This window comes from Aquarana catesbeiana, linkage group LG09, assembly GCF_042186555.1.
Source record: "Aquarana catesbeiana isolate 2022-GZ linkage group LG09, ASM4218655v1, whole genome shotgun sequence".
Lineage (NCBI taxonomy): Eukaryota > Metazoa > Chordata > Amphibia > Anura > Ranidae > Aquarana > Aquarana catesbeiana.
Window position 1 is genome coordinate 51029985 of NC_133332.1, and position 17026 is coordinate 51047010.

The 17026-nt window shown below is 40.9% G+C and overlaps 1 protein-coding gene across 1 annotated transcript in view; it reads right to left on the reverse strand.

Annotated features, from left to right (window-relative positions):
* Nucleotides 1-2506: 2506 nt before the first annotated feature.
* The window catches only part of LOC141107157 (uncharacterized), a 55106-nt gene continuing 40586 nt past the window's right edge, over nucleotides 2507-17026 (reverse strand). The window contains exons 4-5 of the mRNA XM_073597905.1: nucleotides 16137-16159; nucleotides 2507-3108 (exon numbers count right to left, since the gene is read on the reverse strand). Of these exons, the coding sequence (XP_073454006.1) occupies nucleotides 2974-3108; nucleotides 16137-16159 (158 nt within the window). The 3' untranslated portion in view covers nucleotides 2507-2973. The remainder of the gene's footprint in view (nucleotides 3109-16136; nucleotides 16160-17026) is intronic.

Here is a 17026-nt window from a genome sequence, read left to right on the forward strand (position 1 = left end):
TTAGAGCCCTGCAGCTGCACACCTGACATTTAAGTATGAAACCACCCCCATTAGATCACCTCAGAACAGAGGCACAGAGAAACACAGAGGGATTTCTTCAGAATAACAAAAGGTAGGAATCTGCTTCAAAGTTTTATTATAATCTTTGCAATGTACATATATTACCCAGAGGGGAAGTTTTTTTTATTGACAAAAGTGGAGTTGCGCTTTAAAGTGTAAGTAAACCCCCCTATCGTTTTCAGCCAAGGAAGCTGCCATCTTTGCCTCTGTTTAATCTACAACTGCCATGATGCTGCACATGTGATCAGTTATGACACCAACCATTGAATGTTTTGACAGTTTGGCTGAGAGCACAACCAATGGGAGTGTTACATTTCCGGCACGTGTTGGAAATGAAACTGTTTTATGGATGGGTTTACTTCCGCTTTAAGACATGTTTATGTATTTCAGAGCCTATAACCTCCATACCTCCTGAAGGAGTGGGCTTTGTCTATGAAAAACAAAGAGCTTGGAATGTCCTATCACTGAGGATAAAATTATCCATGTATCAATAAATAGAACACCTGATTACCACATTGTTATTATATACTATATATACAAAATATTGTGCTCTTTCTGAAAAAAATCCTAAATAAATACGATGCAAATTGTTATTACTACTTTTTTGAATCATCATATTTTAGTTAAGAAACTATTTCAAAAACACTGGAGAATTTTAAAAAATGACAGAGTTTTGGGACCAATTTTACCAGATTGCCCCCATATCTTATTCTGTAAAACCCAAACCCTTAGGGATCTCATTGCACCTAATGTAATAGAGTCTCCACCTAAGGTCTCTTTGGTTGGAGGTCCTACGGGATTCTTTCCTTGTCGCAAATGTAAAATGTCCCAGACCATCAGTAGGAACAATTGTAAAGTCAAATCTTTTATTTCACATAGTACTTTCAAGTTATATAACATTGAACATGTTATTTAATGTACCACTAAGGGTGTGGTTTACCTTCCTAAGTGCCCATGTAAGATTCATCAAGTGGGTAGGACCATTCGGGCACTTAGAGTAAGGATTAATGAACACATAAATAATATACATAATAGGGTTTTACAGAACACAGCTTGTCCAAACATTACCGCCTTTATCGTTTATCTATTCTTCCCATTGGAGAGGTAGTAGTTTTGTGAAAGGTTTATCCAAATTTGAAACCCATTGGATTTATCAGCTCAAAACTTGTAGAGCTTATGGTCTCAACATAGAGCGGGGCTATTTTTAGTCATTTTATTGTTTATTCTCTTACCTTTTTGATTATTTATTCTCTTGATTATTATTGTAAAGGCTCTTCCAATGTACGTGTTGGTGCATAATTATTGTAATTAAAAATAAATAAAGTTTTTAAGCATGCAAATAGGATTTTGACAGTCTGTTTTTAAACACAAGATGGCGCTACATATTTTTATCCATCTAGTTTGGTTATGCAATTATTTAACCATAGTGGCTGCTGATGTAATGTGTTTGGATGTCCTCCAGATCTCTATTGTTTGGTCTTTCAGTGATCACCATGAATGGACAAGGAGCCAATAACAGTGCATTGATTCACTATAAGATTTATGTCCCGATGTATTTATTGTTAGTCTATGATGAATGCTATTTTTTTCTGGATTTTTCCTATTTTGATTATTCTATGCCCTGGGGGGAATCTATTTATTCTTTGTATGGCGTCCAACGTTTACGCTCCTGTTTCCCCTGGCGATGCACTGTGACAGGAAACGCGTTGGGTGGGGCCAGAACCTGCAACGTCATTACGCTTGCCAATGGCAGTTGTCAGTTTTATTTTATCGCATGTATTCGATTTTAATAATGTGAGTACCTTTCCACTTTTTAAATAAACATTCATCTAGCAGTGTTATTCACGCTATGTAGATCCTTTGTCTCTCTTCCTCTATGGTGGTTGTATGAGATAAATATGATCTGGAAATAAGTTTGTGTAGTGGCGGGCACAAGTCTGTGTTGGAACATCCAGTACTTTTCACACCGTTGGGGGATATGGAGTGCACTATCACACGACAGTAGAAATTGACTATTTTTTCACCGTTTTTTTTTTTTTAAACATATTTGTAACAAATCAATTTTTCATATATGTACCATTCATTTTTTAATTATTTATTTACTTATATATTTGCATTAATTTAAATTTTGCACGCATTTTCTATATTTATTCATAACAATTTGCAATTTGGTTTAGGATTTTTAGTCAACTAAAATTATTTTAGTCGACTAAAATGTACTGCAGATTTAATTTGACTAAATACGACACAGCAGCAGAAGAGTACAGCTGTGGGGTATGAGGGGGGTGACAGAGGACTTTGGATCACAAGGGACACTTTTGATAAAATGTAAACCATTTTTTTCCCCTAAACTTGGGTTTTAACGGTCCTCCCCTTGACACATACAAAAGTTGTCTTGGTCTGCTTATTTAGTTACACAATGAATTTTATTTCAAGCAACAACAGATACTGAAAAAGAGAAAAATTACTTTATTTTCACGGTAGGTAAATAGTGAAACAGTTTTGCAATTACCATACAGTATTTATGATACACATGTACCCATTTCCCCCCTACAGAAACACCTGTTCAATGATGGCATTAGAATAGGTTTTCATGCATATTTTCGCCATCTCTTCATCTTAATGAGATTATATTATAAACATTTCAAGAAATTACAATTAAATCTGATGGGGTTGAGCAATCATATACACAAAATTCAATCAACATAAACATAAACATTTTTGTATTTCAATGCTTTTTTTTTTTGGTATGCGCAAATAATTTTATCCAAACAGCTTGGCAGATGGTACTTGATGTTTGAGTACTTTGACTGTACTATCTAAGGTCTGTTTCTATAAGTTGTATTGACACATGCATAGCTTCCTTCAGATCATTGGCAAGGCTCAGTATGTAAGACTGCGGCAAGTAGCGTTTTATTGATGAGTCTTGATAGCTGCATATATGATGGGATCTTCAGTGTGTCTAGTCCGTGAACATTGGGCGGCGTTCTTTTTGCTAATTTCAGCATAATGGAGGCCAAACTCAGTTTCTGCCTCCTCCTTGTGATCCTGTCATAGTTGAAAAAGAGAAAGAAAGATGTTCCACATGTCACTAGTTTGTTAGGTGTGCTTAGTGATCGTATATAGCACCCTCCTAGTATGGGATGCTAGATAAATTTAGTTTTTGGCTCCTCAGTAGTCATTGGAGCAGCTATGGATTTTTTTGGGCTGTTCTAGGTTTCACAGACTGTAGCTTTGATTGTTTCTTCCTGCATTCTGGAGGCTTCCAAAACATAGAGGGCTGGGAAAGTCAAATAGGAAAATGTAATATTTATCGTGCTTTAGCCAATCCCTGGGGAGGTGTGCATAGTAACGCTGGAGGAGAACACAAATGGTCCAGGGTCTAGTCCCAGTGGAGAAATTTCCAAGTTTCCTGCCTCAGGGGCTGCTGCCCCTTTGAGGCAGTCCTGCTCAAGTCTGCTGATGGTCATTGAGGTCTCAGCAATAGTAATGCTGGGGGGGGGGCAATTTTTAATTAGTTCTAAGTCTGGAAAACTGGCTGAAGAGTGCCTGGTGGGAGCTGGGAGGTGTGAAGCTGCCAACGGAAATTGTGAGTACTGATCCAAGCTCAAGAATCTAGTGACTGTGTGCTGTTCTAATTTGTGGGCCAGTTTGTGGGCCAGTGGTAGCTCTTTATCTGAGACTTCTCCTATAGGGTCTCAGTTCTGGCCTTTTCCTCGGTTAATGGTTTCAAAGAGGTTTAGCCTAGTGAAATGTATCCTCCTGTTACAAGTCAGCATTTTCTGAAGTATCCCATAGCACCACAACCCTTCTCCTTTTACAAGCTCTACAAGCAACACATCATTAAAAAAAAAACTTTCGCTAGACTGGTGCAAGAGTTAATGGACTGTTGTGTGAGTGAATGGTGGCCTCTGCACTGTTTTGGAAAAAAGAAGTTAATTCAGCTGCCCCCATGAGGGTAGTGCTATACATACTTCGATTTGTATAATTGTGCAAATCCATGAAAAGGAAAAGTACTGGTATCTAATTTTGAAAATGAAGTTCAGTTTTGGACACCAATTCATATAGAGGATGTTGCAAAACTGGAGAGAGCACAGAGAAGGGCAACTAAATTATTAAGGAAGGACCTCAACTATTAGGAAAGATTAAAGTGGATAAAAACCCCAATTATTTTTTTTTGTCATAATGTAGAGTATAGATTTCCTATCATTTGAGCCCAGTCTTGCCACAAAGATTTAATCCAGCTCTGATCAATCCTCTTTTATTGTTCAGTGAGATGAAACTTGACAAACAGAGAAAAGCTTTGTCAAATCCTCACCCTTGCTGTGAGTGACAGGTGATTTACATATCTTGTGCACTAGCCTAAGACATGCATTATTTTTTAATTTCCACCCCCACTCCTTTCTTCAGCAGCTCTGCAAAGATTGGCTGTTCCACACCTCAGCATGATTTGGCATGCTGAAGTCATGTGGTTATTTTCCTCTCTTTTCACTGGATGTTAGAGATCATAGCAGTAGTTCAGTGTAAGAAATACACAGGAGAAAATGCATATTGACAAGGGGAGTGTAGAGGTGGGCGGGGAGTCTACTGACATCACGACTCCACCCACCGAGCTCCAGACAACAAACCCACCCACAGAATCTGCAGTTTTTCAGCTCTCATAACAGACAGAGGGGAGACCTTTTGACAGGTAAAGATACATGCAGGAGGCATGTATATCCTTATAGATAACCCCTATGGCAGTAGTTTAGAAAGGATGACATTGGGTTTACATCCACTTTAACTGAATTAAATATATTCTCTCTTTAGAAGAGGTGTTTAGGGGGGATATGATCACCATGTATGAATACATAAATTAAATACAATTGATTTCAATGCCCTAAGGTGGCAATAAAACACCTTGGACTTTGTAGGCACGTATAAAAAATACTGGGCACACTAGTTTTTCCACGGGAGGAGGTGAAGACCACAGGCCCTGTTACTCAGCAGCCAAAAGGTCAGCTCATCTGTTGGGATGTGGGGGTGCACAGAGTAAATATCTGGTGGTCTATTGCCTTAACTGCTGACATCACCTTAGGTTGAGTTCTTGCCTATCTTAGTTGTTCACTGATCCTGGATAGAGGGATTCAGTCAGTTTGGTATGTGCACATAAAGCAGTGTGCATACAAGGCTCTAAATACACTTTTCCTGGAAGTGTAGTTATTCCAGGTTCCAGATGTGAGGCTGCCTGTCTTCCGTTACGCGAGGTATACTGGGCACCCCGGTCCCTCAGAACACCTGGGCTGCTGCTCAGTACAGGGCCCGTGTTCTTCACCTCCTCCTGTAGAGGGGGCCTCTCTGCGGTTGCAATTAATTTCAGGTCGCGAAACATGTAGAGCGAGCAATTCTTTTAATCTTAAAGTCAGCAGCTGCAAACACTGTAGTTGCTGACTTTTAATAAGGAAACTTACCTGTCCAGGGAGCCCGCGATGTCGGCCCCCCGAGGCCGATCCGTCCATTGGATCGGGTGCAGGTGCCGCTATTCCAACTAAGGTTTCCGACTGCGCATGCGCGAGTCCCGCGGCACTTTGTGAATGGCCAGCTTGTCTTCTGGGACACACACCTGTCCCAGAAGACAATAGGGGGCTCGCCGCAGAAGAGAATGTGGAGGTGGGGAAAAAGACTGCGCTAAATTAGAACACAAGCTGCTAACACTCAAACATACAAAGTTCAAAGTGAATAATATAATAATAGTGTAGCGCTACTAAAAAGTGAAAATAAATCACAAAAAATGGAAAATAAATAACACATCTAAAAAGAAACCAAAAAACAATATAAATTGGCTATGCTGAATATAACCCAGTGAGGGTGTGGGAAAGAATGTCCACAGAAAATCTTAAATGGTATATTCCTCTGGTGAGAGTAATCCCAATCACGGTCTAGGATCTGAGGATACCACCTTGAACGGGTTCTTCCATCTGTGTCCAGTATCTGAGCGACATCTGATGAATACAACAACATCTGATATACATAATATAAGATCCCAAACCTGTCTGATCCCTCTGTCGTATGGCATTTGGGGTCCATCACAGCTGGTAAGAGTACCCATTTATATCTTGAGTTCCGCTGTTGTTGACTACAGACAAGCCTTACACTGATTATATCACGATTGGGATTACTCTCACCAGAGGAATATACCATTTAAGATTTTCTGTGGACTTTCTTTCCCACACCCTCACTGGGCTATATTCAGCATGTGTTGTTTATTTTCCATTTTTTGTGATTTATTTTCACTTTTTAGTAGCGCTACACTATTATTATATTATTCACGCAGAAGAGGATGTGACTTCCTCGGCCACGGCCCGGCTGGATCGGAAGTACTCTTAGTACTTCCAAAAAAGGTAAATTAGAAAGTAAAATTTTTTTTTTAAATATCCAAAAATGAGGGGTGGAGAGGTGGTCTTTCGTTTAACACCTCTCAAAATTGGGTGGAACTCCACTTTAAGGACTTTGGGAACACTCAAGAGGAGTACATCCATCTCAGTGTGGGCATTCTCTTGACGTGTCTAGCATTGTCCCACAGGAAGTATCATATTTAGTATTTCCTCCAGAAAAACTAGTGTGCCCCATAGTTTATTTTACAAATCATGTGTCGTATATGTATGTATTTTATGTGAACCATTAAAAAATGTGTTATTATTTTTATACATGCCTACAAAGTCCCTTTTTCCTCAAATACAGTATTTTTTGAATAGATAAATGGTCAAAATAATAACCTTGCTGTAAAGTTGTTCACTTTAAGGGCATTTAAATGAAAAAGGGACACTGAGTCTGGAGGGAAAAAAAGTGAAAATGTAGAAACTACAAATATCAATACTGGCTAACTCAGTAGATAAAAAAAAAGCTGGATGTGCACAGAGTATAACTGGCTATTAAAATGTATAAGTAATAGCACCATTATTTGTTGATCTAGGGAATATACAATTGCCTTAGGATCAGGAGGATTTTTTTTTTTTTGCTATTGGAGCAAGGGCCCAGAGGTAGAGATAGTCAGCGCGGAACATATTCCAGAGGGTAGTATTGGGGGCATTAGTGGTAGGTTGACTAAAGCGCATAAACCCAAGGTAAGTATAGTAACAAGTCCAAGTTGCAATCTCGGAACACCCAATAAGAAGATAGTATGCGACCAGTCTAAACTACGTGGCATGTTCACCAATGCCAGGAGCCTGGAGGACAAGATGGGTGAACTAGAGATACTGTTGTACGAGGAGGATTTGGATTTTGTGGGAATTTCGGAGACCTGGTTCAACACCTCTCATGATTGGCTGGCAACCATTCAAGGGTATACCCTTTATCACAGGGATAGAAAGGTAAAAAAAGAGGGAGGGGTATGCCTATATATCAAGAATAATGTATAAGTGAATGAGAGAAATTACATCACTAAGGGAGCTAGGGAGGAGGTGGAATCTTTATGGGGAGAGCTCCAAAGGGATGAAGCTAAGGAGAAAATAATACTGGGAGTATGCTATAGGCCCCTAAACCTGAGGGAGGAGGGGGAGATAGATCTCCTATCGCAATTTGGATTAGCAGCAAGGATGGAAAGAGTTATCATAATGGGGGATTTTAATTAACCAGACATAGACTGGGCGGAGGGAACCACACATTTGTTTAACCGGTTCAATACAGGGCAATTTCACCCCCTTCCTTCCCAGGCCAATTTTTAGTTTTCAGCGCTGTCGCACTTTAAACGTCAATTGCGCGGTCGTGCGACGTTGTACCCAAAAAAAATTGACGTCCTTTTTTCACCACAAATAGAGCTTTTTTTTGGTGGTATTTCATCGCCTCTGCGGTTTTTATTTTTTGCGCTATAAACAAAAGAAGAGCGACAATTTTGAAAAGAACACAATATTTTTTACTTTTTTCTATAATAAATATCCCAATTTTTTTTTTTAAAAACACATTTTTTCCTCAGTTTTGGCCGATACGTTTTCTTCTACATATTTTTGTTAAAAAAATCGCAATAAGCGTATATTGATTGGTTTGCGCAAAAGTTATAGCGTCTACAAAATATGGGATAGATTTATGGCATTTTAAAAAAAAAAAAATGTTTTTATTTTTTTTGCGGCGATCGCGATTTTTTTTGGTGACTGCGACATTATGGCGGACACATCGGACACTTTTGACACATTTTTGGGGACCAATCACATTTATACAGCGATCAATGCTATAAAATTGCATTGATTACTGTGTAAATGTGACAGGCAGTGAAGGGGTTAACCACTAGGGGGCGGGGAGGGGTTAATGTGTTTCCTAGGGAGTGATTACTAACTGAAGGGGGAGGGGACGCACTAGGGGAGGAGACCGATCAGTGTTCCTCCGTTCTGGGAACACAGATCGCTCTCCTCAGAGCTGACAGGGCTGACAGAGCTGACAGCTGACAGAGCTGACAGGCTGTTTACACACACAGATCCACATGCCGGCCCGGTTAACGGGCAATCGCGGGTGCCCGGCGGACATCGCGGCCGCCGGGCACACGCACCGGGACCTGAGGAACGCGGCGGGCGCGCGCGCGCGCTCACGGCGGCGCGCGCGCGCCCCCTAGACGCCCAGGAATCCCAGGACGTCATATGACGTCCACCCAGGATGGGAGATCCCATCTGTGGACGTCATATGACTATGGGCGGGTAGGGAAGTGGTTAAGGCTCGCCGGTTCATAAATGTCTTGCAGGACAATTACATGGTTCAGATGGTAAACGCATCAACTAGAAATAAAGCGTTACTGGATCTACTGATTACCAACAATACAGACCTGATCATGGATGTGGAAATACGGGGCAATTTAGGAAACAGTGATCGCAGGTCAATTGGCTTTTGTATAAATCACACAAATAGGAAACATAAGGGGAATACAAAGACACCGAATTTCAAGAGCCAACTTCCCTAAACTATGAACCTTGCTAGAAGGCATAAATTGAGATAAAATCTTAGGAACAAAGCACACGGAGGAGAGATGGGTTTGCTTTAAGAGCATATTAAATAAGGGCATTAGACAATGCATCCCATTGGGTAATAAATTTAAAAGAGCGAACAAAAGTCCTGGATTGATTAACTCCAATGTAAAAATGCATATAAAAACAAAGGAGAAGGCCTTCAAAAATACAAGGTTGAGGGATCATCATCAGCATTCAGACTTTATAAGGAATTCAACAAGAAATGTAAGGGTGCAATTAAGGCGGCTAAGATGGAACACGAAAGACGCATAGCGGAGGAAAACAAAAAAAATCCTAAGAAATTCTTTAAGTATGTAAACAGTAAAAAAGGGAGGACAGACCATATTGGCCCCATAAAGAATGAGGAAGGTCATCTGGTTACAAAGGATGGAGAGATGGCGAAGGTATTGAATTTCTTCTTCTCTTCAGTCTGCACGAGGGAATCGTGGGTCGAGGGTCTGTGCAACGCGTTCCCAGAGACTGGGAGGTTACAAACTCCTGTTTCTGGACAACGTGTTGCTGAAGCTTTGGTCAGTCAAAGGAGCGGTGGAGAAGGTGGCCGTCTGACCGATGCGTTCAGACAATTTTTTAGTCCGCAGCCCCAAGGTATGATCGGTTCCAGCAACCATCGCCAGCGTCTGTTTTACATGGTGCAGGAATACCTAGGGGCAAGATCTGACTTGGACACCTTTCCGACCGAAAATCCTCTGAGTTACTGGGTCTTGAGGATGGATCACTGGCCAGAGCTGGCACAGTATGCAATTGAGCTATTGGCCTGTCCTGCATCCAGCGTTCTTTCGGAACGCACATTCAGTGCTGCTGGAGGCTTTGTAACCGATCACAGGGTGCGTCTGTCCACCGACTCGGTCAATCGATTGACCTTCATAAAAATGAATCAATCTTGGATCACCACCAGCTACCAAGCACCTGATGCTGATGTAACCGAATAATTTTTTCTGAAATCTCAGATCCCTTCAAAGACTGCCTATGCTGATGCTGAGTGACTATCCTGAGTAATTATCCTCTTCCTCCTCAATGATCACGCTGATAGCTTGTAAGAACATTTTTGGTTCTGGGCACCGCCACCAGTGCCTAAGGCCCAATTTTTCAGCCCCTGTTTAACAGGGGCATGTAATTACAATTTTTGATGCAATACTTTGCAGCAGGGCTTGTTCCTGCCTTCCAACTAGAGTATCTGTGAGGTGTTGCAGTGTTGTGGCACCAGCACCAGTGCCTAAGGCCCAATTTTTCAGCCCCTGTTTAACAGGGGCGTGTAATTACAATTTTTGATGCAATACTTTGCACCAGGGCTCCTTCCTGCGTTTCAACTAGAGCATCTGTAAGGGGTTCCAGTGTTGTGGCACCAGCGCCAGTACCTAAGGCCCAATTTTTCAGCCCCTGTTCAACAGGGGCATGTATTTACAATTCTTGATCTAATATTTCACAGCAGGGCCCTGTGAGGGCTTACAGTGTTGTGGCCACAACAACACCTAAGGCCCAAATTTCTGCTGAGTATATAGGGCAGGCACCTACTTTCAAACATCCAAGTTACAAACGACTCCTACTTGCAAACGGAAGGAGACAACAGGAAGTAAGATGAAATCTACCCCTAGGAAGGTAAATTCTCTCCTGTAAGAGTTAATATGGGAAAAACATTTCTCCTTTCCACTGATGCTTTATCACCAACCTTTGTTTCACAAAAAACCCCAAATTTTCAAAAAACATTTGTCATTGGGACAAAAAGTGAGGTGAAATCTTCTGAAGAGTTGCACAGACAGCAAAACAAATGTCACAGGGGTGATAACCCTTCCCTATGTTTTCCAAAAAGCTTAAAATAGATTTTTTGGCTGGAGCTAAACACGTTACAAAATGTACCAGTTCAAAATTACAAACAGATTCTACTTAACAACAAACCTACAGTCCCTGTCTTGTTTGCACTGCCTGTATACTGCTGTTCAGAGTACAGAGCCTGTATACTTGCTGTTTCCTTTTTTAATTTGGGTGCGGGGTTCCCCTTAATATCCATACAAGACCCAAGGGGCCTGGTAATGGACTGGGGGGTACCCATGCCGTTTGTCTCACTGATTTTCATCCATATCGCCAGGACCCGACATTACATTAAAGCCGCAAGCAGTTTTAAATTACTTTTTTTCCTTTAAAAATGACATTTTGTACAGGGACTGTTCTAAGCACGGGAAACATGCGCCACTTTACAGGCATACTATAGACATCCCCCAGGTACGATATTTAACCACTTCAGCCGCGGAAGGATTTACCCCCTTCCTGACCAGAGCACTTTTTACAATTTGGCACTGTGTCGCTTTAACTGCTAATTGCGCGGCCATGCAATGCTGTACCCAAACAAAATTTGTGTCCTTTTTTGCAGCTCTCATTTGTTTTTGAAAATGAAGAAAGACAAGAAAAATTTTTTTTTTCTTTTTTCAATTTTCAAAACTTTGTGACAAAAAGTGAGGTCTACAAAATACTCACTATACCACTCAGCAAATAGCTTGGGGTGTCTACTTTCCAAAATGGGGTCATTTGGGGGGGTTTTTGCCACCTGGGCATTCCATGGCCTCCGAAACTGTGATAGGCTGTGAAGAGTGAAATCAAAAATTTACGCCCTTAGAAAGCCTAAAGGCGGTGCTTGGTTTTCGGGGTCCCGTGCGCGGCTAGGCTCCCAAAAAGTCCCACACATGTGGTATCCCCATACTCAGGAGAAACAACAGAATGTATTTTGGAGTGTAATTTCACATATTCCCATGGCATGTTTGAGCAATATATCATTTAGTGACAACTTTGTGCAAAAAAAAAAATTGTCTCTTTCCCGCAACTTGTGTCACAATATAAAATATTCCATGCACTCGACATGCCTCTCAGCAAATAGCTTGGGGTGTCTACTTTCCAAAATGGGGTCATTTGGGGGGGGTTTTGAACTGTCCTGGCATTTTATGCACAACATTTAGAAGCTTATGTCACACATCACCCACTCTTCTAACCACTTGAAGACAAAGCCCTTTCTGACACTTTTTGATTACATGAAAAAATTATTTTTTTTTGCAAGAAAATTACTTTGAAACCCCACACATTATATATTTTTTTAAAGCAAATGCCCTACAGATTAAAATGGTGGGTGTTTCATTTTTTTTTTCACACAGTATTTGCGCAGCGATTTTTCAAACGCATTTTTTGGGGAAAAAACACACTTTTTTAAATTTTAATGCACTAAAACACACTATATTGCCCAAATGTTTAATAAAATAAAAAAGATGATCTTAGGCCGAGTACATGGATACCAAACATGACATGCTTTAAAATTGCGCACAAACGTGCAGTGGCGACAAACTAAATACATTTTTAAAAGCCTTTAAAAGCCTTTACAGGTTACCACTTTAGATTTACAGAGGAGGTCTACTGCTAAAATTACTGCCCTCGATCTGACCTTCGCGGTGATACCTCACATGTATGGTGCAATTGCTGTTTACATTTGACGCCAGACCGACGCTTGCGTTCGCCTTAGCGCGAGAGCAGAGGGGATAGGGGTGCTGCTTTTTTTTTTTTCTTTATTATTTTTTCGCTTTTTTATCTTATTTTTAAACTGTTCCTTTCATTTTTTTTTTTAAATCATTTTTATTGTTATCTCAGGGAATGTAAATATCCCCTATGATAGCAATAGGTAGTGACAGGTACTCTTTTTTGAAAAAATTGGGGTCTATTAGACCCTAGATCTCTCCTCTGCCCTCAAAGCATCTGACCACACCAAGATCGGTGTGATAAAATGCTTTCCCAATTTCCCAATGGCGCTGTTTACATCCGGCGAAATCTAAGTCATAAAATGCTCGTAGCTTCCAGTTTCTTAGGCCATAGAGATGTTTGGAGCCACTCTGGTCTCTGATCAGCTCTATGGTCAGCTGGCTGAATCACCGGCTGCATTCTCAGGTTCCCTGTTGAGACAGGAAAGCCAGAGAAAAACACGGAAGACGGTGGGGGGGGCATTCCCTCCCACTGCTTGTAAAAGCAGTCTAGAGGCTAATTAGCCACTAGGATTGCTTTTACATGAAAGCCGACCGCTGGCTGAAAAGAATGATACCAAGATGATACCTAAACCTGCAGGCATCATTCTGGTATAACCACTCAAAGTCGTGAATGGCGTACCTGAAGACAAAAAAATGGTTAACAATAAAGCACAGTAAACGGTAAAGTATAAAAAATTGCATACCCGAAAAGCAAACATGATAAAACATAATAACAATAAAACATTGCAGAATATAATACAGTAAAAAAGAGCAGAACAATAGAGAGAATAGAGAGAGAGAGAACAATAAAACGACAACTATTTTTTTTTATTTTATATTTTTGTTTGTGGTTTTTTTTTTTTTTTTTACACTTTTTTTTGTAACTGTAACTTTTATAACTGTAACCGGTTCCAGGTTCGGGTCTCTCAAAATGCGATGGCATCTTGGGAGACCCTGTGAAAGTGTGCCTAGTCTGTGCAATGCTGTACCCTACGCTAATACTCAACTAGTGTATGGTAGCGTTCAAATCATTCACCAATGCAAAGACCAGGATTGTCAGGACAGGAGGGACAATAATAGCGGGTTTCACGCCTATATCCGCGCTTGCTGCAGACACAACATCTTTTTTTAGGGGGTTCGTTGGGTAGGGGTACTCGGGAGGACATAAAGAAAATGCAGCCGACTGCATTTGGTTGGGGATGTGAATGGGGGAAGTACGGGTGCTGCAGAAGTGGTGGGTTCCCAATTAGGGTTGGCGAATGCAGCAGGAACGGCATTATGGGCACGACGGGCCTGTGTTTGTCTTTTTGGTGGCAGTGGGACACTACTTGTGCTTGCCACCTCACCAGCTTGAACTGCACTTATGGGACTCACCACGTCACCAAGTGTTACTGCAGTACTGGTTTGACTACGACCGGGGTGTACTAGGGCGCTGGTGCTTGCCAGTTCACCAAAACGCTACCAAAAAAACTGTTAGCGATCGCAGGGATCAGGCCTGACTCTGCGAACGCTGCAGTTATGCGTTTAGTGTTTTGTAAGTGACAGTGATCGATCGATACTGCACTTGGGTGGGCTCCTAGACAATCTAGGAGGACGGAGCACCCCCAGACCCTTGTGTTGTTACTGTGGGAACTGCAGCCCATACAAGCTAACCTGCTTACCTATAATCATCGGATGTGATATACATTTGGGAGGCTTCGGCTCCTTGTTTGCTGTCTATCCGACCTCCTCTCAGATATATATATTTACCTTTGACCGCTGTTCAGCGATGCATTGATTAAATTCACTATTGTGAGCATTCTCCTTTTTTTCATATCCAATTGAACCTCTAGCTCCTGAAGAAGCGTTCCTTGTCAACGTGAAACATGTAGAGCAATTAGAGACTACACCACCTTGGAACACCAGACCTGCAGTACTCTCTTAAACTCAACTTTGCGGGGGAAGTGTACCCTTTCTTCTACCCGTAATTATTGGTTACACTGTCTATACATAGCTATAGAGAATTATCTAGGAGACTGCAGGATAGGATTCATTATGGTGTATGTAACTGAGTTGTATGCCTATATCAGATGTGTTTTTAAACTTTCATGTCTATTCTTTGTGTTTTTGTATGATATTAATAAAAATTAAGTTTTTTATACTTTTTGTAGTCTATTATGGTTGTGCCCTCAAAGTCCCACTATTTAGCCCCTTGATGCCTTCTACATATTGTCGGGGACGTTGGCACAAATAATATTTAAAGTACCTACAGAGTCACCCTGTATACTAGGTACTTCAACACTAGGATCTTTCTGTTGGTATATAGTCGTTAGGCGGTCGGCAAGTGGTTAAAGGAATATTTCACTTTTTTTTTTTTTTACTTTAATCATCATTAAAATCACTGCTCCCGAAAAAACGTCCGTTTTTAAAAGTTTTTTTTGCATTGATACATGTCCCCTGGAGCAGGACCCGGGTCCCCAAAAGCTTTTTACGACAATACCATGCAAATTAGCATTTAAAATGAGCACTTTTGATTTCGAATGTTCGAGTCCCATAGATGTCAATGGGGTTCTAACATTCGTGCAAATTTTCGGTCCGTTCGCAGGTTCTGGTGCGAACCGAACCGGGGGGGGGGGTTTCGGCTCATCCCTACTCACCTACTATGTACAAAGCTTTATAACTTTCTCTGGATCAACTGTGGGTTTAAGACTCTGTGGATGCACATTTTTAATTCCTGTAATTATTTTTCCATTGGTTGAACTCACTGGACTCGTGTCTTCTTTAACCTGACTAACTATGCATCTACTAGTAGGGGGTTATGCTCACCACATACAGTATCTTCACTTCATTTTGTATTATAGGGTTGGTTAACCTTTGTAAAAAAAAAAGAAAATCCTAAGCAGTTTTTAAAAATCTTTATTAATGTATCTGCCATACCTGTGGGCCATTTGCCCCCATTTCCCATAGCCTGCCTGGGAAACTCAATACCATGCATAGCTCTGTCCTCTCCTGTTGCCAATACCAGCCAGCCATTAGACACTCGCCTCCAGCATCACAGGAGCTAGTGCTGTCCTTGTTCAAGGCATTCACATATGCAATGCACTCTCTCCTGTTGCAACTGCTAAACTCAGTGGCTGTATCAGGAAAGAGAGTGCACTGCATGCATGGAGCTCTGAACAAGTACAGCACTGGCTCATGTAATGCTGGAGGCGAGTGTCCAATGACTGGCCCATCCTGACAACAGGACAGGATGGAGGTATGCAACCATTTAAAAAGCTTGATTTTGTAGGTATTCAACCCTTTAAAAAACTTGAATTAGCAATGAGGAACGCATTTGCACCTTGGCCAATTGCAAACTTTTTTATTCACCAGAATACATACAGTACATGGAGATTATTAGTGTCTTCAGAGAATCATACCGTTCAGAAAGTTTTCGTGAATCACTTAATTGTATGATTCTCCCAGTATCAGACAGATAGCACACGGAAAAAAAAAATACTGGCCTCTCTCCTGATTCAGTCTGCAACTAGCAACCACACAGAGGTAAGCTGCATTTACAAAATACTCCAATATCTTTTTTTTTACATTTAAACAATGTGTGCAATATACTTACTCTTTTCTGACTTGTAGGGGGACCTATAAAGGAGTAGAAAAAGTTATTAATTTTGAATCAATTAAACTTTTTTTTTTTTTAATGTTGAACTCAGGGGCGGACTGATAACTCATGGGGCCCCCGGGCAATAGGAGATTATGGGGCCCCCGGGCAATAGGAGATTTTCGGGCCCCCAGGCAATCAGAGATTATGGGGCCACACAGTATACACACACACAGTATACAATCACACAGTATACACATACATGTACACACAATATACACAGACAGATGTAAAAAAACCACAGATTTATACATACTGTCCCTGGTTTTACTGAGGCTGGCAACCCTGATGGGGCCCCCTAGTGGCCCAGGGCCCTCGGGCAGTGCCCTAATCGCTCAATGGTCAGTCCGCCCCTGGTTGAACTTGATACAACAAATACAAACTGGAGTAGTATGGAATGGAAAAAACCATGCTGTTTTGGAGGATGGACTTTTTAGGCATAGCACAGTCTTATAAAAAATTAATATTTATTACAGATTTAAAATCAAAATAATTACATAAGTTCCTCATATAATTCATTCACAAAAAATAGCCTATGAGCACGGATAACACACCGACTATACACAATATAGTCAAAAACCTCAAAGGACCGAACTGATCACTCTTGAAGGTTATAAAGCTTGACGAGGTAGTGTGTGATAAAGTGCTCAACTCTGCTCTACATGTTGCACGTAAAGGAAATGTTTCTTCAGGAGCTATGGCGAATTATTCAATCATAGGTAAGAAAAAGATGAGGCAGAAAGTGATATTCTCAATGATGCTAAAAATTCACAATGATTCAAAGGAGCTTAGGAAGATAGTGCTTCGGGAACCATATATAATTTAATCTAAGGGGTCATTCTATGCCA